A 23,862-nucleotide genomic window follows, 5' to 3' on the forward strand; every position below is an offset into this window, starting at 1 on the left:
TTTTTACAAAAGATTTTAAGCATAAAAAGAAAGAGGAAGGAGGTGAGGATGAGGCAGTTGAAGATAAAGTTGATAAATTAGTTAGATATAGTACAGGTTTTCTCCTCTTCTTCAAAGGAATTAACTACTCTATACACATCTCACTTTTTTTTTAAAGGCAATGAGATTTGTGAGGATTTGTAAGATAATTTCTTTTACGTAGTAAATTTATTAAAGTAATTTTGTCTTTTAGTAGTATTTTCAATGTAGATAATTCTTTTTGAGAGAGCGTGCGTGTGTGTGTGTGTGTGTGTGTGTGTGTGTGTGTTTGCATGTGTGTGCACTAGCAGGGGCAGAGAGAATCTCAAGCAGCCTCCATGGCCAGTGTGAGCCCAATGCCGGGCTCTGTCTTACCACTGAGATCATGATCTGAGCCAAAATCAAGAGTCAGATGCTTAATTGACTGAGCCACCCAGGCACCCAATGTAGATACTTTTCAGTTATCATACAAGGTAAAAGGGCTGTAAACTGGCATGGAAATTTAAAGTGGGTTGAGTATAACACAAATTATATGCAGGTTGGTAGTTTTTATATGCTTTTGGTACAGTTTATATTAAATAATTATTTTGTGAACTGGGTACCACTTTATAATTGAAAATATTGCAGGCCTTTTGTTGACATTCTAAATGCTTATAAATATATACAATTTTTAAACATTTTAAAATGGAAACATTTGCTTTATGCAGCAATGACTCCCTTTAAATACGGATGGACACCGTTGACACTTATGATTTCATGGCAGCTAAGCTTATCTTTGTGAACTTTGCTGGCCTGCAGAAACCAGCTAATAGGTTGGGTCTAGAAGCCAGATAAGAGACTTAAAAAGTTTAATACTGTACTTTTTTATTCACCCCCAACTCTGGCTCTTGTCTTCTACCTGGAACTGGAGGCAAGCAGAAAGTAATATGTTAGAAAATTCTAGGTAGAGTGTAGTTACATGATCATAAACACCTGAGACTAAATAGATACGTGTGGTAGTTTTGTTTTTTTCTTCTTTTTAAAAAAAAATTTTTTTTTTAACATTCATTTATTTTTGAGAGACAGAGACAAAGTGCGAGTGGGGGAGGGGTAGAGAGAGAAGGTGACACAGAATCCGAAGCAGGCTCTGGGCTCTGAGCAAGCTGTCAGCACAGAGCCCAATATGAGGCTCAAACCCACGAACCATGAGATCATGACCTGAGCTAAAGTCAGATGTTCAACTGACTGAGCCACCCAGGTGCCCCAATTTTGTTTGTTTCTTAAGCCTTCTTATTTGTTGATCAATATAGGGGGTGATGTAGGTTTTTGAGTGCCTTTCAGTTATAGTGATGTTTCCTAATAGACTATGATCATTGTATTTTAGGTTTCTGCAATTCTTTAGTAAGTTAAAACTCCTTTTCTTGGCCAAGGTTATCACAGTTCTATATAACTTTCTTTGGGAGTAAAGATACTACAAAATGTGCTAGTTCCTAAGATGTTGGAACATCTTGGTGAAGTTGGAAAGAGATAAGATTGGCTTTATTTAAGTTACTTTTTGTCTTGAAAATCTATAATACTATAACTGTAAAACATTTTTATTTAAACATTTCTATTTACTATGCAGGCTTACAGTGGAACACCTCTGACAGAAGAAAAGGAGAAAATAGTCTGGGTCAGATTTGAAAATGCAGATTTAAATGGTATGGTTTTAACTTTTTTGGAACATATGAATTAAATGTTTGTTGGAGGATGACCTAATTCTAAAAAGAACTCTTACTTTAGATTACTTTCTCTACAGTAAGTTTTTAGTTTTCAAACGAAATTTATTTTTAGTTGAAAAAGTAACGTAACCACACTATGGAAACTTCATTAGAACTTGTACAAGTCTTTAAAAAAAGTTTTTTTTTTATGTTTGGTTATTTTTGAGAGACAGAGAGAGACAGCATGAGTGGGGGAGGAGCAGAGAGAGAGGGAGACACAGAATCCAAAGCAGGCTCCAGGCTCTGAGCTGTCAGCACAGAGCCCGATGGGCTTGGACTCACGAACAGTAAGATCATGACCTGAGCCGAAGTTGGACACTTAACCGACTGAGCCACCCAGGCGCCCCTGTATTGTACAAGTCTTAAAGTAACTGTAACATATGGTGCCTAGCCTTAAGCTTTAGGACATAAAGATTTCTTAGAGAAGTTAATGTTTGATCAGTTGTATAGGATTTATAACTGCACACTTATCATTACTGTTGAACTTTTTAGACTTTTAACATTTTTTTCTGGACAGGATTTATGTCTGGGTTGGCTCTTTTGTTCTCACATACATTCCTGCATTCCATTTCTTTGCTCCATCCTGCTCCCTTGCAAGGTGGCTGCCCATTGTCTTTTTCCCATGATACCATGTCTGTTGTCTTCTGCTGAGTTTGGGAGGCATTGGTGAGAAATTGAATGAGAGGATGGGAGAAAGGGAAGAGTATTATTCCTTCTCCTCTCTCTGTTAGTGACTGCATTTCCTCTGTCATTCTAGCTTCTTCCAGGCAGTTCCATTGGTGTTCCAGTTTTTGCCAGATGACCCAGCATCCTATACTCTCTGTCTCCCTAGCCTAGGGGTGGTAATGGTTTCCTACTGTTGTTAATACAATAGGCAGCCTCAAAGTTCCTTTTTTGGTCTCTCAGCTATTCTGTCGTCTGTAACCAGTTGTCTTTATTAAATTCTCAGTTATGAACACACTGAATTATTTTCATTTCCTAGTGGGTCTTTGACCGATATCATAATCTTGAGTCTTCATCTCCTCTAAGACTTTGAAAATGTGATGCTGTATTTTTTTTTTCTTTAAGCTACTGTCCAGGAGAGAGAGGCTAAGTAGCACTTCTGCAAATTGTTTTGTTTTGTTTTGTTTTTTTTTTTTTTTTGCATTTTGGATTCTTTATTAGCTGATTCATTCAAATAATAGCAACTTGTTGGGCTCTCTTTGTGGGAAATAAAAATTCATTTGTATGGGTAATTATTTATGACGTATAAACTTTTCCTACTATGTTTGCCTTTGAAAGCTTCTTGTATCTTTGATTTTCTTTCTTTTTATGACTGTTAAATTGCCTTGTTTACTAGTGTATCCTTCCTTCTTTTTTCCTTTCCTCCATTAATAACTAGGTAACTATTCATCTTTTGTTTTCTATCTTTTCCTCTTGAATTCAGACTCTTCTTTTCTGGAAGTATATTTTGTTTTGTGGATGTCAGAAAGTATTAGAGAGCTCTCTCTCTCTCTCTCTTTCTTTTTTCTTTTTTTTAAAGATTTTATTCTTAAGTAATCTCTGCTTCCAGTGTGGGGGTCAAAGCCACAACCCTGAGATCAAGAGTTGTATGCTCCATTGACTGAGCCAGCCAGGCTTAGCATTAGAGCACTTTCTTTCTTTCTTTCCTTTTTTTTTTTTTTTTAATGTTTATTCTTGAAGAAGAGACAGAGTTCAGGCAGGAGAGAGTCAGAGAGACACAGAATCCAAAACAGGCTCCAGGCTCTGAATGGTCAGCATAGAACCTGATGTGGGGCTTGAACCCACAAACTGTGAGATCATGACCTGAGCCAAAGTTGGATGCTTAACTGACTGAGCCACCCAGGTGCCCCTAGAGAACTTACTTACCTTAATAACAAAGCAAATGGTTGTCATCTTGGAAATATTAGTGCCAGATAGTAGCAAAAGCTTGTTATACAACATACGTGAAATATTAAAAATAATTTTTATTTTTTTTATTTTTTAACTTTTAATTATTATTATTTTTTAAATGTTTATTTATTTTTGAGGGAGAGAGACGGAGTGAGAGCAGGAGAGGCAGAGAGAGAGAGGGAGACACAGAATCCGAAGCAGGCTCCAGGCTCTGAGCTGTCAGTACAGAGCCTGACATAGGGCTTGAACTCATGAGCTGTGAGATCATGACCTGAGCCTAAGTTGGACGCTTAACTGACTGAGCCATCCAGGTGCCCCTTAGCTTTTAATTATTTTTTTAATTTAAATCCAAGTTATTCAACATATAGTGTAATAATAATTTCAGGAATAGAATTTAGTGATTAATCACTTACATATAACACCCAGCGCTCATTCCAACAAGTGTCCTCCTTATTGCCCCCACCCCTTTAGTCCTTCCCCCTACCCAACACCCTGCCAGCAACCCTCAGTTTATTCTCTGTATTTAAGAGTCTCTTATATTTTGTTCCCCACTCTGTTTTTGTTTTAATTTTTTAATGTTTATTTATTTTTGAGAGAGAGAGAGAGAGAGAGTGAGTATGAGAGGCAGAGGAGCAGAGAGAGGAGACACAGAATCCGAAGCATGCTCCAGGCTTTGAGCTGTCAGCACAGAGCCCGACGTGGGGCTTGAACTCATGGACTGCGAGATCATGATCTGAGCCGAGGTCGGACACTTAACTGACTGAACCACCCAGGCGCCCCTGTCCCCCACCCTGTTTTTATATTATTTTTGCTTCCCTTCCTTTATGTTCATCAGTTTTTTTATCTTAAATTCTACCTGAGTGAAATTGTCTATTTGTGTTTCTCTGACTTGTTTCATTTAGCATAATATGCTCTAGTTCCATACACGTTCAGATGGCAAGATTTCATTCTTTTTGATTGTCGAGTAATATTCCATTGTACGTGTGTGTGTGTGTGTGTGTGTGTGTGTGTATGTATGTATATATGTCACATCTTTTTTTTTTTTAAATTTTTTTTAACGTTTATTTATTTTTGAGACAGAGAGAGACAGAGCATGAACGGGGGAGGGTCAGAGAGAGAGGGAGACACAGAATCTGAAACAGGCTTCAGGCTCTGAGCGGTCAGCACAGAGCCCAACGCGGGGGCTCGAACTCACAGACCGTGAGATCATGACCTGAGCCGAAGTCGGCCGCTTAACTGACTGAGCCACCCAGGCGCCCCTGTCACATCTTCTTTATCCATTCATCAGTGGATGGACATTTGGACTTTTTCCATACTTGGCTATTGTCAATAGTGCTGCTATAAACATTGGGGTGCATGTGGCCCTTTGAATCAGCACTCCTGTATCCTATGGTTAAATAACTAGTAGTGTAATTGCTGGATTGTAGGGTGGTTCTATTTTAAATTTTTTGAGGAACCTCCATACTGTCTTCCAGAGTGGCTGCACCAGTTTGCATTCCCATCAGCAGTACAAAAGGGTTTCTCTTTCTCCACATCCTTGCCACCATCTGTTGTTGCCTGAGTTGTTCATGTTAGCCATTCTCACAAGTGTGAGGTGGTGTCTCATTGTGGTTTTGATTTATATTTCCCTGATAATTAGTGATGTTGAGCATTTTTTCATGTGTCAGCCATGTGGATGCCTTCTTTGGAAAAGTGTCTATTCGTGTCTTTTGCCCATTTCTTCACTGGATTGTTTGTTTTTTGGGTGTTACACTTGATAAGTTCTTTATAGATTTTGGATACTAACCCTTTATCCTATATGTCGTTTGCAAATATCTTCTCCTATTCCATTGGTTGCCTCTTAGTTTTGTTGATTGTTAGCTTAGTTGTGCAGAAGCTTTTTATCTTGATGAAGTCCCAGTAGTTGATTTTTGCTTTTGTTTCCCTTGCCTCTGGAGACATGTCAAGTAAGAAGTTGCTGTGGCTGAGGTTAAAGAGGTTGTTGCCTATTTTCTCCTCTAGGATTTTGATGGCTTCCTGTCTTACATTTATGTCTTTCATCTATTTTGAGTTTATTTTTGTGTGTGGTGTAAGAAAGTGGTCCAGGTTCATTCTTCTGCATGTTGCTGTCCAGTTTTCCCAGCACCGTTTGCTGAAGAGACTATCTTTTTTCCATTGAATATTCTTTCCTGCTTTGTCAAAGATTAGTTGGCCATTCATTTGTGGGCCCATTTCTGGGTTTTCTTTTCTGTTCCATTGATCTGTATATCTGTTCTTGTGCCAGTACCATACTGTCTTGATGATTACAGCTTTGTAATACAGCTTGACATCCAGGATTGTGATGCCTCCTGCGTTGGTTTTCTTTTTTCAGGATTGCTTTGGCTATTGGGGTCTTTTCTGGTTCCATCTAAATTTAGGATTGTTTGTTCTAGCTCTGTGAAGAATGCTGGTGTTATTTTGATAGGGATTACTGAAAATAATTTTTAAAGGCATAGGTTCATGTCCACAACAAAAAACAAAATGATTTTAATACCGCAAAATTAACATTTAGAAAATGTCAAAATAATCTTTACCTAAGCATGGTTTCTGTTGTTTTGTGTTTTTTTTTGTTTTGTTTTTAAATAGTGAGTAAGAATTGCTGGCATAATATTCCATAAAGCCTTTGCTTTATTGAAGTAAAATGCACCTGGAAATGTAGATGGGTCTTGCTTGAAAATTATTTTAGTCTGTGTGTGCTATTGAACTTACAGTAGTTGTTTTATTTTTATTTATTTATTTATTTTCAGAAGGTTATCTTTTGGTTTTATTGATTGTTTCCTCTGCTGTACAGAAGCTTTTTATTTATTTATTTATTTAAAAAAATTTTTTTTTCAACGTTTATTTATTTTTTGGGACAGAGAGAGACAGAGCATGAACGGGCGAGGGGCAGAGAGAGAGGGAGACACAGAATCGGAAACAGGCTCCAGGCTCTGAGCCATCAGCCCAGAGCCTGACGCGGGGCTCGAACTCACGGACCGCGAGATCGTGACCTGGCTGAGGTCGGACGCTTAACCGACTGCGCCACCCAGGCGCCCCTACAGAAGCTTTTTAAAAAATATAGTCCAAATAGTTTATTTTTGCTTTTGTTTCCCTTGCCTTAGGAAATGTATCTAGAAAAGTGTTGTTACAGCTGATATCCAAGAAATTACTACCTGTGCTCTCTTCTAGGATATTTATGGTTTCAGGTATCACGTTTAGAATACAGAGCTTTCACCTCTTTGGTTAAGTTTATTTCTAGGTATTTTGTTATTTTTGATATAATCATAAATAGGACTGCCTTCACAATTTGTCTTTATGTTCCTTTATTGTTAACGTATAGAAGTGCAACAGATTTCTATACACTGATTTTGTATCCTGTGACCTTACTGAATTCACTTATGAAGTGTGAATTCACTTACTGAATTCACAGAAACTTGTAGTTTTTTGGTGGAGTCTTTTAGGGTGTCTTTTTTTTTGATATTTTATTTCATTTCATTTCATTTCATTTCATTTCATTTCAGTCATTTACATCCAAATTAGTTAGCATATAGTACAACAATGATTTCAGGAGTAGATTCCTTAATGCCCCTTACCCATTTAGCCCATCCCTCCTCCCACAGTCCCTCCAGCAACCCTCTGTTTGTTCCCCATATTTAAGAGTCTCTTATGTTTTGTCCCCCTCCCTATTTTTATATCATTTTTGCTTCCCTTCCCTTATGTTCATCTGTACTGTGTCTTAAAGTCCTCATATGAGTGAAGTCATATGTTATTTGTCTTTCTCTGATTAATTTCACTTAGCATAATAACCTCTAGTTCCATCGACGTAGTTACAAATGGCAAGATTTCATTCTTTTTGATTGCCAAGTAATACTCCATTGTATGTATGTGTGTGTGTGTGTGTATGTATATATATATATACATATATATGTATATATATGTATATATATATGTATATACATACATATATATATGTGTATACACACACACACACACACACACACACACACACACACACCACATCTTATCTATTCTTATCTATTCATCCATTGTTGGACATTTGGGCTCTTTCCATACTTTGGCTATTGTTGATAGTGCTGCTATAAACATTGGGGTGTATGTGTCACTTCGAAACGGCACACCTGTATCCCTTGGAAAAATACCTGGTAGTACAATTGCTGGGTTGTAGGGTAGTTTTATTTTTAATTTTTGGAGGAAACTCCATACTGTTTTCCAGAGTGGCTGCACCAGTTTGCATCCCCACCAGCAGTATTAGAGGATTCTCCTTTCTCCACATCCTCACCAACACCTGTTGTTTCTTGTGTTGTTAATGTTAGCCATTCTGACAGGTTTGAAGTGGTATCTCATTGTGGTTTTGATTTATATTTCCCTGATGATGAGTGATGTGGAGCATCTTTTCATGTGTCTTTTGGCCATCTGGATACCTTCTTTGGAAGAATGTCTCTTCATGTCTTCTGTCCATTTCTTCCCTGGATTATTTGTTTTTTGGCCATTGAGTTTGATAAGTTCTTTATAGATTTTGGATACTAAGCTTTTATCCAGTACATCATTTGCAAATATCTTCTCCCATTCCATAGGCTGCCTGTTAATTTTGTTGATTGTTTGCTCTGCAGAAGCTTTTTATCTTGATGAAATCCCTATAGTTCATTTTTGCTTTTGTTTCCCATGCCTCTGGAGACATGTCAATAAGAAGTTGCCACGGCCGATATCAGAGAGATTGCTTCCTGTGTTGTCCTCTAGGATTTTTCTGGTTTTCTGTCTTACATTTAGGTCTTTCATCCATTTTTTAATTTATTTTTGTGTATGGTGTAATAAAGTTGTCCAGTTTCATTCTCTTGCATGTTGCTGTCCAGTTTTTCCCACACCATTTGTTGAAGAGACTGTCTTTTTTTCCCTTGGATATTTTTTTCTGCTTTGTTGAAGATCAATTGACCATTTAGTTGTGGGTCCATTTCTGGGTTTTCTGTTGTGTTGCATTGATCTGTATATCTGTTTTTGTGCCAGTACCATACTGTCTTGATGACTGCAGCTTTGTATTATAGCTTGAGGTCTGGAATTGTGATGCCTCCAGGTTTGCTTTTCTTTTTAAAAATTGCTTTGGCTATTTGGAGCCTTTTCTGGTTCCATCCAAATTTAAGATTGTTCTAGCTCTGTGAAGAATGCTTTGATATGGATTTGCATTTGGTAATTTGATATGGATTGCATTAAATGGCTAGATTGCTTTGGGTAGTGTAGACATTTTAACAATATTTGTTCTTCCGACCTATGAGCATGGAATGTTTTTCCATTTCTTTGTGTCATCTGCGATTTCTTTCATAAGTGTTCTATAGTTTTCAGAGTACAGACCTTTTAGCTTTTTGGTTAGGTTTATTCCTAGCTATCTTACGTTTTTTTGGTGCAATTTTAAATGGGATCAATTCCTTGATTTTGTTTTCTGCTCCTTCATTATTGGTGTATAGAATTGCAACAGAATGTACATTGAGTTTATATCCTATGACTTTGCTGAATTTGTGTATCAGTTCTAGCAATTTTTTGGTGGAGTCTTTTGGGTTTTCTGCATAGAGTATCATGTTGTCTGTGAATAGTGAAAGTTTGACTCCTTTCAATTCCATTTGGATGCCTTTTATTTCTTTTTGTTTTTCTGATTGTTGAGGCTAGGACTTGAAATTTTATGTTGAGCAACAGTGGTAAGAGTGAACATCCCTGTCTTGTTTCTGACCATAGAGAAAAAGCTTTCAGTTTTTCCCCATTGAGAATATTAGCTAAGGGTCTTTTGTATATGGCCTTTATGATGTTGAGGTGTTTCCTCTATCCCTACTTTGGTGAAGGTTTTTATCAAGAATTGATGCTGTATTTGGTCAAATACTTTTTCTGCATCTGTTGAGAGATCATATGGTTCTTATCCTTTCATTAATGTGGCATATCACATTGATTTATGAATATTGAAGCACTCCTGCAGTCCAAGAATTGTGGTGAATAATTCTTTTAAGGTACTGTTGGATTTGATTTACTAGTATCTTTTTGAGAATTTTTGCGTCCATTTTCATCAGGGATATTGGTGTGTAATTCTCCATTTTAGTGGGATCTTTGTCTTGTTTTGGAATCAAGGTAATGCTCGCCTCATAGAATGAGTTTGGAAGTTTTCCTCCCATTTCTATTTTATGGATCAGTTTGAGAAGAATAGGTATATTAACTCTTCTTTAAATGTTTGGTTTAAATGTCTGGTAGAATTCCCCTGGGAAGTCATCTGGCCCTGGACTTTTGTTTGTTGGGAGATTTTTTATTACTGATTCAATTTGTTTGCTGATTTTGAGTCTGTTCAAATTTTCTGTTTCTTCCTGTTTCAGTTTTGGTAGTTTGTATGTTTCTAGGAATTTATCCATTTCTTCCAGATTACCGTTTGTTGGCATATAATTTTTCATAATATGCTCTTATAATTGTTTGTTTTTCTGTGGTGTTGGTTGTGATCTCTCCTCTTTCATTTGTGATTTTATTTATTTGAGGCCCTTATCTTTTCTTTTTGATAAGTCTGGCTAGGGATATATCAGTTTTATTATTTCTTTCAGAAAACCAGCTTTTAGTTTCATTGGTCTGTTCTGTTTCTTGTTTTGTTTTGTTTGTCTGTTTCTATGTCATTTATTTCTGCTCTAATCTTTATTGTTTCCCTTCTTCTGCTGGCTTTAGGCTTTATTTGCTGTTCCTTTTCTACCTCCTTTAGGTGTTAGATTAGGTTGTGAATTTGAGACTTTTCTTGCTTCTTGAGGTAGGCCTCTATTATAATATACTTCCCTCTTATGATTGCCTTTGCTTCATCCCAAAGGTTCTGGACTGTTATGTTTTTATTTTCATTTTCTTCCATGTATTTTTTTTATTTTTTCTTTAATTTCCTGGTTAACTCAATGATTCCATAGTAGGGTGTTCTTTAGCCTCCATGTATTTATCGTCTTTCCAAATTTTTCTTGTGGTTGACTTCAAGTTTCATAGTGTTGTGGTCTGAAAGTATACACGATATGATCTCAGTCTTTTTGTACTTGTTGAGGACTGATTTGTGACCAAATATGTGATCTATTCAGGAGAGTGTTCCATGTGCACTCAAAAAGAATGTGTGTTCTGCTGCTTTATGATGAAATGTTGTGAATATATCTCTTAAGTCAGTCTGGTCCAGTGTGCCATTCAAAGTCTTGCAGAATAATTTAGAAGGTTATTAGCTGTCTATAGATTTAAATTATTTTATATTATTAATGAAACTCTATTAGCTATTAATTAAATTAAAAGTTACAGTGTTCTAATTGAAAATTCTGCTCTGGTGGTTGCTTTCTCCTCCTTTCATCAGGCCTGGAAGCTCTGCTTTTTAGTTTGGAATGATAAGAGTGGTACCAGTTGGCCCTTTGTCTCCAGATTGCAGCCCGTTTCATTATGACTTATCATGGTTGGGGGTTGAGTAGTTGACGACTGACAGAAGATAATTCTAAGGAACATGGCTTATTGGGACTCTCTAATCCTGGGTTTTCCTAGGTGTCTCCATTCTTAATCATTGCATTAACTTTGACTTGGTGTTAGGTAGAGACTACTGCTTTTGGAACTCATTGGAGAGTGGGATTATGTCCCTTAGTGTCATTGTCACTATTCTCTTTCTGCTTCCAGGCAGTCTGGTTTATATCTAAGCTTGTTTTTCTTGAGGCATTGTACTGGAAAAAGCACAAGAAGTAGCCAAAGCAAGTTAATATCCTAACATTTTTCTATCAGATTCCCTAAAGGTGAGCATATAATTTGAGTCCCAAAATGCATCATGTTAACCAGCTGGTTTTCTATGGTATTACAAGAACTGCCAACCTTCTAGCCTGTGAGGGGAAATTCTTATCACTCTCTAGCCCATCTTGACTTGGTCAGTTCTAGTATAAAAGTACTAGTATACTACTATATTCCATGTGTTATATAGTGCATTATATATACTATGCTATAGTATAGTATAGTACTCACTATTATACTTAGGTATCCATTTTTATATTCAACAGGTTTGTTTTTTTCCAGGTGTGATTGGTTTAAGAGAATCAAATTTTTTTTTTATTGTGGTAAAATACATATAACATAAAATTTACCATTTTAATCTTTTAAAAAGATGTTTTTTTAATTGAGAGAGAGCCTGAGTGAGTGGGGTAGGGGCAGAAAGGGAAGGAGAGAGAGAATCCAAAGCAGGCCCTGTGCTATCAGCACAGAGGCTGCTGTGGGGCTCAATCCCACAAACTATGAGATCATGACCTGAGCTGAAATTAAGAGTCTCTCAACCAACTGAGCCGCCCAGGTGCCCCCATTTTAACCATTTTTAAGTGTACAGTTTAGTAGTGTTAAGTGCATTCACATTGTTATGCAAACAATGCCTAGACCTCTTTTCATCTTGTAAAACTGAAACTCTGTACCCAGCCCCACATTCTCACCTTCCCATTAGCTCTTGGCAACCACCATTTTACTTTCTGGCTCTATGAATTTGACTACTCAAGGTACTTTGTAAGTGGCGTTTGTCTTTCTGTGCTGGCATATTTCACTCCAGATGTCAAGGTTCATCCATGCTGTAGCATGTATTTCCTTTTAATATGATATAATGTATACTATATTATATTTAATATATATAAAAAATATAAATAATTATTAAATATTATATACGATATGATATTTCTTTTCTTTTTAAGTCTGTATAATATTGCATTGTTTGTATATATCACATTTTGTTTATTTGTTCATCGATGGTCATTTGGGTTGCTTCCATCTTTTGGCTTTGTAAATAATTGTGCTATTAATATTTGTGTACAAATCTCTCTTTGAGTTTCTGTTTTCAATTTTTTCTGAGTATATATCCATAAGTGGAATTGTTGGCTCATACATTAATTCTGTTTTTAATTTTTTTGAGGAGGCACCATACTAGTTTTCATAGGGGAATTATTTATTTATTTATTTATTTATTTATTTATTTATATTTTAGAGAGCACGAGTGGGGGAGAGGGATGGAGGGAAAGAGAGAGAGAATCCCAAGCAGGCTCCACGCTCAGTGCAGATGGAGTCTGATGTGGGGCTTGATCCCATGACCCCGGAATCATCTGACCTGAGCCAAAATCAAGTTGGATGCTTAACCGATTGAGCCACCTAGGTGCCCCAGGAGAATTAGTTTCTTTATCCTACTCATATCATATAGCTGGAAAGGATAGTGGCTTGAAACTTCTAGTCATTCACTTCTTGCCACTACTTCTTTATGAATGCTTGCTTCTCTTCTTTGACTTCTCTAACGAGGATGGAGCAGTGATTACTCAGAGCTCTCTGATCATACCTTTATGATTATGCTATATGATCAAGGAGGACAAAGTATTCTTTCGGTGATCCACGAAGATTACCTTCCAGTTACTGGTATAGTTGCAATGGCCAAGGATGTAGTACTAGAATTGGCTCAACTGGCTGTGTGCCTGTTCCTATGCTTAGTGGGGAGTGAGATCAATTACCAGGTAAGGGGGGAGGTTTAGAGTAAGAAGTGTGTGAAGCATACAAAGATAATAGCTGCTGTAAGTCTCTGTTGCTCTAGTGTGCTTGGGTCCACATTTCAGCTGTCTCCTAGACCTTTCACTTAGATGTCTCACAAGTGCTTCAAACTCTTATTCCTTTTCCCATCTATGTCCCCTCAAAAGCTATATTTCAACCCCACTTGGCTTTCAGGTCATTAATGGCACAGAACTTTTCATTCCTCAGAATCTTTGTACAGGGGGCCTTTTGGCTGAAACATTCTTTTCTGCCTTACTTCTCATTCATCTACTAGCATCTACTAAAAATGACGTCTCAGTTTTTAGACTGGGTATTGGCAGTTTATTTTATTTTATTTTTATTTTAGAGAGAGTGTGAGTGGGGGAGAGGGTCAGAGGAAGAGAGAGAGAGAGAGAGAGAGAGAGAGAGAGAGAGAGAGAGAGAGAATCTTAAGCAGGCTCCATGCTGACTGTGGATCATGAGTCTGGGATCATGACCTGAGCCAAAATCGAGTTGGACACTCAACCGACTAAGCCACCCACCAGGTGTACCTAGCTGGGTATTGGCAGTGTGTTGCTGCTGTTAGTACAATGTGGAATACAGAAGAAGCTGGTTTGGGAGAAAGATCTAATTTCACTTTACACCTAGATTTTTTAGGTGAGTCGAAAACCCAGCCCCTGCCTCCTCCACCAATTGCAAACATTTTTCTAAGGAGGGAGAGTGTACAGAGTGCAGTATGAAGTTCACTTATAAGACTGGACAAGGTTTTGGAAGATGGGTGAATGAAAGGAGAACATTGTAGTTGTCTAAAACCACAAAAGAATGCTACATATCTCTAAAGGAGAGACTGTAAAATCCATATTTATGGGTGGAATAAAAAAGAAACCAGAAAAGAAGATAAAGAGCAGCTATGGGTAGAATAACCAGTGATGGTATAATAGAGGATATAAAGGAAAGTCAAAGAATAAGGATGCATACAATTTTTATAAAATTAGGAGTTTCATTCAAGAGTAATGAAGTCTTCTGTACCACCATCCAGAGAAAGAAAAGTAGTGCAAGTGACTAAGCAGAATCTAAAATAAGAGAAAGGAGATTTTGTTCATATAATGACCTCAGGGTTTTATATGTGGCATTTGAGCCCTTCTAAAAATAATAATCTGTGATCAAGATGGTAGCTGTATTAGAAAGATACCTGGATTGTGTATCAAGAATCTGGAGATTTCTTGGGGCACCTGGGTGGATAAATTGGTGAAGTGTCTGACTCTTGATTTTGGCTTAGGTCATGATCTCATGGTCATGAGATTGAGCCCCAAGTTGGGTTCTGTGCTAGGTGTGAGACTTAAGATTCTCTCAAAATCTCTCTCTATCTCTCCCCCTCCTCCTTCCCCCGCCCTCTGCCCTTCTCCTGTGCTCACATGTAATATCTCTCAAAAAAAAAAAATCCTGAGGGATTTCTTCAGTTTTGAGTAAATTATACCTAATTTGTCAAAATGAAATTGGCTCCTGCTCTTTGTATAAAACAGGATTGTTGTGTGTCAGATTAGATGATCTAGGTATCAGAGCACATCGAAAACTATGAAAGACTATTGATGTTAGATATAAAGAGAATTATGCCCTTGGAAAATAAGTTTGTAATTCTGAATTTTCCTAGACATAGAACCATGTGCTGTTAACTTTGTGCCAGGGAATTTGTGTCAAAAGAAAGTAAAAAAAATGACTGATTATAAGCTTTGTTAAACATTTTGATCTTTATAGTTGAGCAATGGGGCATAACTAATATAGTGGATGGAGGTGAAGAAGTATGTCATTATTTGTATTTTTTAAAAAAGCACTTGTATGGAGTTTATGGGCAATGGTGGATGCAGGAAGCCATTTTATGCTTTTGGAGTTGATGTTGGTGTAAGAAGAGAGCTGTTTAGGAAGACACAGGTGATAGATTGGTGGTAGATTTATTGCAAGAGAGAAGGAAGAAGGTGATTCCTGACTTTGCCAACTGGCTAGATAATCATGCTATTCACCAAAATTGTGAACCTTGGAGGAAGATCAGGTTTGCGACAAAATCATTATCTTTCTTTTTTTTTTTTTAATGTTTATTTTTGAGAGAGAGAGAGAGAGTGTGTGTGTGTGTGAGAGGAGGAGAGGGAGACACAGAATCCAAAGCAGGCTCCAGGCTCTGAGCTGTCAGCCCACAGCCTGATGCAGGGCTCAAACCCATGAACCACGAGGCAGTGACCTGAGCCGAAGTGAGAGTCTTAACCAACTGAGCCACCGAGGTGCCCGGGAAATCATCTTTGAGTAGAATTTGATTTTCTACTGAGACGTCCAAAAACCTATGTTGAGGAAGTCACTAGCATACACTAATGGAATTAGTGGATGGAATGAGACCACTTGAGAGAGGGTATATTGTGAGAAGAAAAGAGTGTTTAGGAATTAGCTTTGGACAACTTCAATATTTAAATTTTTTTTTTCAACGTTTTTATTTATTTTTGGGACAGAGAGAGACAGAGCATGAATGGGGGAGGGGCAGAGAGAGAGGGAGACACAGAATCGGAAACAGGCTCCAGGCTCTGAGCCAGCAGCCCAGAGCCTGACGCGGGGCTCGAACTCACGGACCGCGAGATCGTGACCTGGCTGAAGTTGGACGCTTAACCGACTGCGCCACCCAGGCGCCCCTGGACAACTTCAATATTTAAAGAATAGTTGGAAAGGGTTGAGCCAGTGGAGGAAATGGTGAAGGAATGATTACAGCAATAGGAGGAAAACTAGGAAAGGTTGTACATGGAAAACCAAAGGAAAATATTTTAAGGAGAAACTGATGAGCATTGATTATAGCTGCTAAATAGTCTGAAAAGATGGGCTTAAAAAACACATGTTGCATTCAACAACTTGGAGATTATTGCTGAGGTTATATTGATTATCAGTGAGAACAGAAAACGTTTTGAAATGGATTTGGGGTGAAAGAAATGCAGAATAGACGACAGTGGCAAATAATCAAGGAATTTAGCTTCTAGAAGGAGAGGAGAGTAATGAAGTCAAATAAAGGAAGAGGGATATTATTGTTTCAATTTATGATTTTTTAAAACCTTATTTATTGTGCAAATATATCATGGTAAATAATACAAAAGTATGGCTCAGTGAACAAATTTTTACAAAACCACCTGTGTAACAATCACCTAGGGTAAGAAATAGAATATTGCTACCTAATTGCCTAGTGATTTTGAATTTCACATAAATAAAATTATTCACTATATAGTTTTTTTTATATCTGGCTTCTTTTGCTTATTATGTTCGTACGTTCATCCATGTTATGATGTATGGCAGTGGTTCAGTACTATTCCATTGTTGCAATATACCCACTGTGCTTTTCCACTTTCGTTTTGATGGACATTTGGATTGATTCCAGCTGTTGGCTCTTTACAAACACTGTTGCTATGGAGGTGCTTGGCTGGCTCGGTCGGTAGAGTGTGTGACTCTTGATCTAGGGGTTGTGAGTTCAAGTCCCATGTTGGGTGTAGGGATTACTAAGAAAAAAATAAATAGGCTTGAAAAAAATTTTTAAAGTTAATGCTGCTGTGGATATTCATGTGCTTGTCTCTTGGCTTCAAATGAGTGTATATCTGGAGTAGAACTACTTGGTCAAAGGGCATGGTATCTTCAATTTGAGAATATATTGTCAAACTGTTTTCCAAAGCGATTGTACTGCTTTACATTCACTAGCAGTAAATAAACAATTACTTTATTCCACATCCTGCCCCTTGGTTTTGTCATTGTGGTTTAAAAAAAATTTTTTTTTAACGTTTGTTTATTTTTTTGAGAGAGAGGGCGGGGGAGGGGCAGAGAGAGAGGGAGATGCAGAATCTGAAGCAGGCTCCAGGCTCTGCGCTGTCAGGACAGAGCCCGATGTGGGGCCCTAACTCATGAACCATGAGATCTGTAAGATCATGACCTGAGCTGAAGTTTGGGTGCTTAACCGACTGAGCCACCCAGGGGCCCTTTGTCATTGTGGTTTTAATCAACACTTCCTTAATTACAAATGCGATTGAGCTACTTTTCATATTTATTGATATTGGATTTATTTGAATATCCTTTTTTTGAAGTGTTTTTTCACATCTCCAGCCTGTTTTTCTAATGACTTTTTCATATTGATTTTTAATTGTTATGTGTATGAGATATGTCCTTGTGGGGTTATATTTGTTACAAGTCTCTTTTCCCCTGCTGTGGCTTGCTTTTTCACTTTTCTGGTAAGGGTGGCTCATGATTAATTGAAATTCTTCATTTTAATGTAATAGATAATGTAGGATTGTGTAATATTTCTTTTTTTTTAATATTAAAAACTTTTTTTTTTTATTTTTGAGAGAGAGAGAAAGTGAGCATGTGTGGGCATGTGTGTGAGAGCAGAAGAGAAGAGAGAGAGGGGGACAGAGTATCCAAACTGGGCTTTGTGCTGACAGTAGAGAGCCTGACGTGAGGGTTGAACTCATGAACTGTGAGCTTATGACCTGAGGCAAAGTTAGATGCTTAACTGACTGAGCCACCTAGGTGCCCCTAGGTGATATTTTGTGTGATATTTCTATAGCAGTGCTGGATTGCCATAGAATGTACTAAGATAATGGATAGTTGGATTCATCTAGGATTGAGATTTTGTGAGTTGGGCACCATGCAGAGATTCCACAAAAAATGATTTGAGACTGTAGATTATTGACAGAAGTTACTGAGATAATTGATCCAAGGTGTAAGATGGAAAGAGTCAATATAAGATGATCTATAGAATAGAGAGAAGGTAGGGGTGTCAGTGGACCTGAGGGCCTAATGAAGTCAGAGAATGGATCATAATGGAAGTGGTTGAGCAAACTTGCTGGAAGATAAGGTTGTGATTTAAGAATAGAATGCTTGAATTAGTGTTTTGTGAGGTGCCATAGTTTTGTTCAGGAAGGATATCTTTTGTCATATTGATTTTATAACAGATGCTTAATATTCATTGATGTGAATTGGAAGTTGATTACACAAGTACATATAATTCTCTTGTAGTGGACTCTATGCCTGGTGTTTAGGTATATCAGGATTCACTTCCTATACATGAAGGAATATAACTTGTCTTCCACTGTTAAATTTACAAATATTAGAAATTCTAGCAGATTATACTTCATATTTATATTTAATTAATTTTAGTAAAATTTTTTATTTTCATGTATCACTTACAGATAGATGGTTTTGTTCCTGGTATTAATATTCCCAAGTTCTCTAATGAGACTTTGGTTTTTAAAACCTTACTTGTGCAGATAATTATAAGTACTGTTAAAAAAAAATACTAGTTTTCTAATTTCAGCTTCCTGATCCCTGTTCACTTTCTTTTAAATGATGTCTTCCAAATACTTTTTATTGAAAAAATGTTTGTTTATTTATTTTTCTTTTTTTAAAATTTAAACCCAAGCTAGTTAACTTGGATTATATAGTGTAATAATGTTTTCAGGAATAGAATTTAGTGATACATCATTGAAAAACAATTTAAACAACTGTTACACTAATAATATTAAAGAAGAGTAGTTGTTTACTTTTTAATTTGCTTCTTTGTGACTTAATTCTAATGCAGATACATCAAGAAATCTGGAATTTCATGAAATACACAGCACTGGGAATGAGCCGCCTCTGCTGATTATGATCGGCTATAGTGATGGAATGCAAGTCTGGAGCATCCCGGTAAGTATGAAGAAGGTTGAATCCCTAAAATATAATACTTTCCACCATGCTAGCTGATGTGAAATCTGGTGATACTTTCTGTAAGGTCTCATTAACTCTATTAAGTAGTTGTTATTATTATTATTATTTCCCTTCTATTTTCCAGAATGGTAAAAAAGCTTGCAGAAGGCTTTTTCTTTTCTTTTTTCTTTTTAAATTAATTAATTAATTAATCAAAATTTTTTTTGGAGAGAGTGAGAGGGTGCAGATGAGCAAGGGAGGGGATAGAGAGGGAGAGAGAATTCCACGAGGGGCAGAGAGAGAGAGAAGTGGGGCTCACCCGAAGCGGGACTCGAGCTCACCTGATGCGGGACTCGAACTCATGAACCCTGAGATCATGACCTGGGCTGAAGTCAGATGCTTAACTGACTGAGCCATCCAGGCACCCCTCTTTTCTTTTTTAAATTAGCAGTCATTAAAAATCAAAGTTTTGAATCAGTTAAAACATTTATGTGGTACAAAATTCAAGTTACAAAGGGTTAAAAAACCTCCTTTCCACCCTTGTCCCCCATTTCCCCTCGAGGCAACTAGGATTTCTAGTTTCTTTTGTATCCTTATGGCTGTATTTTATGCAAATGATAACATAAATAAATCTGTTTCTGCTACCCTGCCCTCTCTAAAAGATGGTAGCATAATTTGCAACTTAGTCTATACCTTGCTGTGTTTTACTTTTTTTTTAATTAAAAAAAAATTTTTTTAATGTTTATTTATTTCTGAGAGAGAGAGAGACAGAGTGTGAGCAGGGGAGGGGCAGAGAGAAAGGGAGACACAGAAGCCAAAGCAGGCTCCCGGCTCTGAACTGTCAGCACAGAGCCGGACGTGGGGCTTGAACCCACGAACTGTGAGATCGTGACCTGAGCCAAAGTCGGACGCTTAACCGACTGAGCCACTCAGGCGCCCCTCTGTTTTACTCTTAATGTCGATATTCAGAGAGCTTTTTCTTTGAAGGTTATAGCTGTGTATAATTCCATTGTTTGGATTTTCTTTAATTTATGTCATTTATTTCCTATATTGAAAAAACTTGAATGTCTTTTTTTTTTCCCTGCTCTTAGCCATAATGATATAATATGTGAATTTGAACAAAGGTTATTTTATGTCTGTGTATCCGTATAAGATAAATCTAAATTTTGATAAATGTTTAAAATTGCCTAATATTGGTCCCAGTTTGCCTGTTAAATCTTACATGTTCCTCTTTGGGATGACGAAAAATAAAATGTCCTAAAAGAGGAAGAGGCTAGGTAGGATCATAGCTGAGTGAACTGTAGTAAAGATTGCATAATTTGGCTTGTACTTACATTCTGGTATGGCCTAAATATCGTATCTCTCCAGTAGATGATAGGGGGAAGGGGAACTTCTGTTGTGTGGTTCTTTTGCAGTTGGAGGCTCAGGGTCAATACAGAGACTTTTAATTTATACCTTTAATAAATTCATTCACCAAATTGTTGTATGTGTGTGTTTCTGCTAAAATTTTTGCCCCCTCTTTTTGGTTCCATTGGGTAATACCAATTCTTAAAAGATTTATAGGAAAACATAGTTTATTATGTCAAATTTAAAGGAATTTGAGATGTTCTTGAGTACAGAATTTGGCTTCAGTGGCATAAGGATTATTAAGTAATGATCACATTGGACTTCATAATTCTTTAACATTTTTAGTAAAAAATTATTCTTTGATAAATCACGAACTTCAGTCTTTCATCTAATCATATAATTAATTATGTATGGTATTATTATTTAGGGTTTGGGGTTTTATATTTCTTGTTTTTTTTTTTAAATTTTTTTTTTCAACGTTTTTTATTTATTTTGGGGCAGAGAGAGACAGAGCATGAACGGGGGAGGGGCAGAGAGAGAGGGAGACACAGAATCGGAAACAGGCTCCAGGCTCCGAGCCATCAGCCCAGAGCCTGATGCGGGGCTCGAACTCACGGACCGCGAGATCGTGACCTGGCTGAAGTCGGATGCTCAACTGACTGCACCACCCAGGCGCCCCTATATTTCTTGTTTTTAAAGATTGGCTTTTTTTTTTTCAGAGGTAGAAGAATCCTGCTGATATGTCATATAATGAGTGTCCTCTTTCTTTTGCCTTTTTTGGATGTGTAGTTGATGTTTTTTCATGGGTCTACAATGTTGTTTGTGATTTAAGTATCATGCCAAAGACGTGGACAAAGGACTTAAAATTAGGCAGTGTTTTTTTGTTTTTTTCCCCCCTACCAAGAGAAATATTTCTAGGTTGTGATCAGAGGAAAAGATTTTGTAAGTGTAACTTTTTCTTATTAATAGATACAACATTTTAAACCCTTATGCTGTCTGTTGACAGTCTTGAAGGCAGAGGGGAAGCTAGAGCTTTAACAAGAAGGTTGAGTCTGTGTGATTAGGGGTGTTGACTGGATTGAGCACATTCCTTTGGTGGTACTCAGGCTACCCAGTTGTTTTGGTTATAATTAGAGGTATCACTTTTAATAGTTTTAAAGTTAATTTGTGTTTAGCTGTGAGTAACTTTAAAAGTTTTCTGACTAATTCGGGGCGCCTGGGTGGCGCAGTCGGTTAAGCGTCCGACTTCAGCCAGGTCACGATCTTGCGGCCCGTGAGTTCGAGCCCCGCGTCGGGCTCTGGGCTGCTGGCTCAGAGCCTGGAGCCTGTTTCCGATTCTGTGTCTCCCTCTCTCTCTGCCCCTCGCCCGTTCATGCTCTGTCTCTCTCTCTGTCCCAAAAATAAATAAACGTTGGAAAAAAAAAATTTAAAAAAAATAAAAGTTTTCTGACTAATTTAAATTACTTCTTTAAAATAGTTCTTATGCCCAGATTGTATTTTGAGAGACTTGAATAATCTTTTCTTCATGGAATATTCATTAGCTGGTTGTTTACTCTTGTAGTATTATAGCTCTGTGAGAACTATTTCATGAATTAGGAGGCATTTTGGGAAAATAGGCTCCTTCTGTTGCATTGATTGTGCTCTTACTATGTCCAAAGCGTTTTACATACACATGATCTCATCTGTTGTATACTGTGAGGTAGAAGTTGTCGTATTTATAGGTGTTAACATCACACTACGTGTAAGAGGCGGGATTAGAATTCAAACCCAGTTCTATCTGACTTCGTCTTCAAAGCGTATGATCTCAGAGCTGTACTTCATTACTCTCCAAATGTGATAGCAAAAGATATGCCATGCAAGTACACCAGTGTTCATTGTGAAAGGTTATGATATGGCTTCAAATATTCATCTTTTATAGAGTATCATGACTGTTACCCATTACTAACTAACCCCTTCCAAAACTTGTTTATCACTAGTCAGTTATTCAGTAATCACTTAAGTGTTACCATGTGCTAGACAGTGGGGAGCTTTATGTTGGTCAACCCAGGAATAATCCCAGCTCTTAGGGGTCTTTGCAGACCATAAATCATATTTGCTTTTGAGTAAGTGTGAGTGGGCAGAAAGTCAATCCCTGTCCAAACCATAGCTCAGTTTTTGCTTCAAGTTTGTGAACAGGGTTCCCTCGTGTTGATTTTATATAACCTGTGAGTCTCAGATGAAGAAAATAAACATATCCTGGGTAAACATTTAAAAAATTGTTTACAAATTGCACAAATTTGAACAAGGCTTAAATAGTGCCTTGACAGACAGTTAAGTGGAGTTAGCTCAGAAGCAGAACTGCCCAGAAGTAGTTTCTCGACTGCCTAGTCCCCACCACTTTGTTTACAGGGTGGCTGTAGGAAAACACTGGCTTTCCCAAGCTGTCAGGCCCTTCTTTTTTCAACACATCTGATGTAAGAAAGAATGATTATTTGTTGATGTTTTGGATAAACAGGCCCTTTTCCCATTCATGCCTAACAATCTCTTTGCCTCTTTTTGTAATATAAATACAGGTTCTTGTGCTTAAAATTCTTAATTTAAAAAATAAATAAATAAATAAAGGTTGTACATGGACTAAAAGCCAAATAGTTTTATGAGATTTGTTTTAAAAAAAGCAGCTCTATACTTTTCCTTTCATGACTCCTTTAATTCTATTAGCTCTTATCTCAGTATATATTTCAGTTATTTTAATACATCATACTTACATTCATTATTTTTCTTTTCTCCGAGTCTTATACATAGAGTGATTTCGTGCTGTGAACTATGAGGACTTAAAAGGTGTTCATTTATTCAGCACAGGCCTGGGATAAAATAATGTATTTTGAACAAAACAGACATGGTGTTTGCTCTAATGGAGCTAGTAGGGGAGGTGAATTTAAATAAAAATCAATTAATATACAACTTAAATTGAAATTCAAGGAAAAGAATAAGAGATTATAGTAAGAAAGTGGCCTAGAAGTTAGGATTTAGCCAGGGAAAGCTTGAAACAGCAAACAGTAAAGTCTGTGGCTCTGAGGTGGAAATGTTCTTTTCTGTATGGTTGGACATTGATTTAGATTTTTTAAGTTTTTGTCTTCTTAAAGAATATTGAGACAAATATCTTTATGATCATGTAATTTGGAGAGATCAATGAAAGTAGATACACCAAGGCTCTTGATAGATTTTCCAGATTGCATTCTTGTAAAGCCATTTGTACTTACCCCATTCATTTATTAATTCACTTACTCAGCAAAGATTTATTGATTTTTGTTTATAAGCCAGACCCTGTTCAAGGTGCTGGGAAAACAGTGAACAAAACAAAATCATTCTTCGTGTGGTAGGGAGGAAGATGATAATAAACAAACATCTAGCATACTAGATGATGGTAAGTGTTAGGATGGGGTGGTTGATGTTGCTGTGGGTTGCTGTATTATACAGGGTGGCCTGGGGAAGTCTCTCTCAAAGATCTTTTGAGCAAAAGTGTGGAAGAGTGATCCTTATGGGTATTTGAAGGAGGAACATTCAAAGCCAGTACTCTGTGGTAGGACTTTGTTTCCTGTGTTCAAGAACAGCAAGGAGGCAGTTTAGCTGGAGGTGGGTGGGCAAGGTGAAGAATGCTTGGAGATGATAC

The 23,862-nt window shown here is 37.2% G+C and overlaps 1 protein-coding gene across 1 annotated transcript in view; it reads left to right on the forward strand.

Annotated features, from left to right (window-relative positions):
- Positions 1-23,862, forward strand: part of BCAS3 (BCAS3 microtubule associated cell migration factor) — a 628,358-nt gene that overhangs the window by 9,464 nt on the left and 595,032 nt on the right. The window contains exons 6-7 of the mRNA XM_047833397.1: positions 1,622-1,697; positions 18,760-18,866. Coding sequence (XP_047689353.1) covers positions 1,622-1,697; positions 18,760-18,866 — 183 coding nt within the window. The remainder of the gene's footprint in view (positions 1-1,621; positions 1,698-18,759; positions 18,867-23,862) is intronic.

Source organism: Prionailurus viverrinus, chromosome E1 (assembly GCF_022837055.1).
Source record: "Prionailurus viverrinus isolate Anna chromosome E1, UM_Priviv_1.0, whole genome shotgun sequence".
NCBI lineage: Eukaryota > Metazoa > Chordata > Mammalia > Carnivora > Felidae > Prionailurus > Prionailurus viverrinus.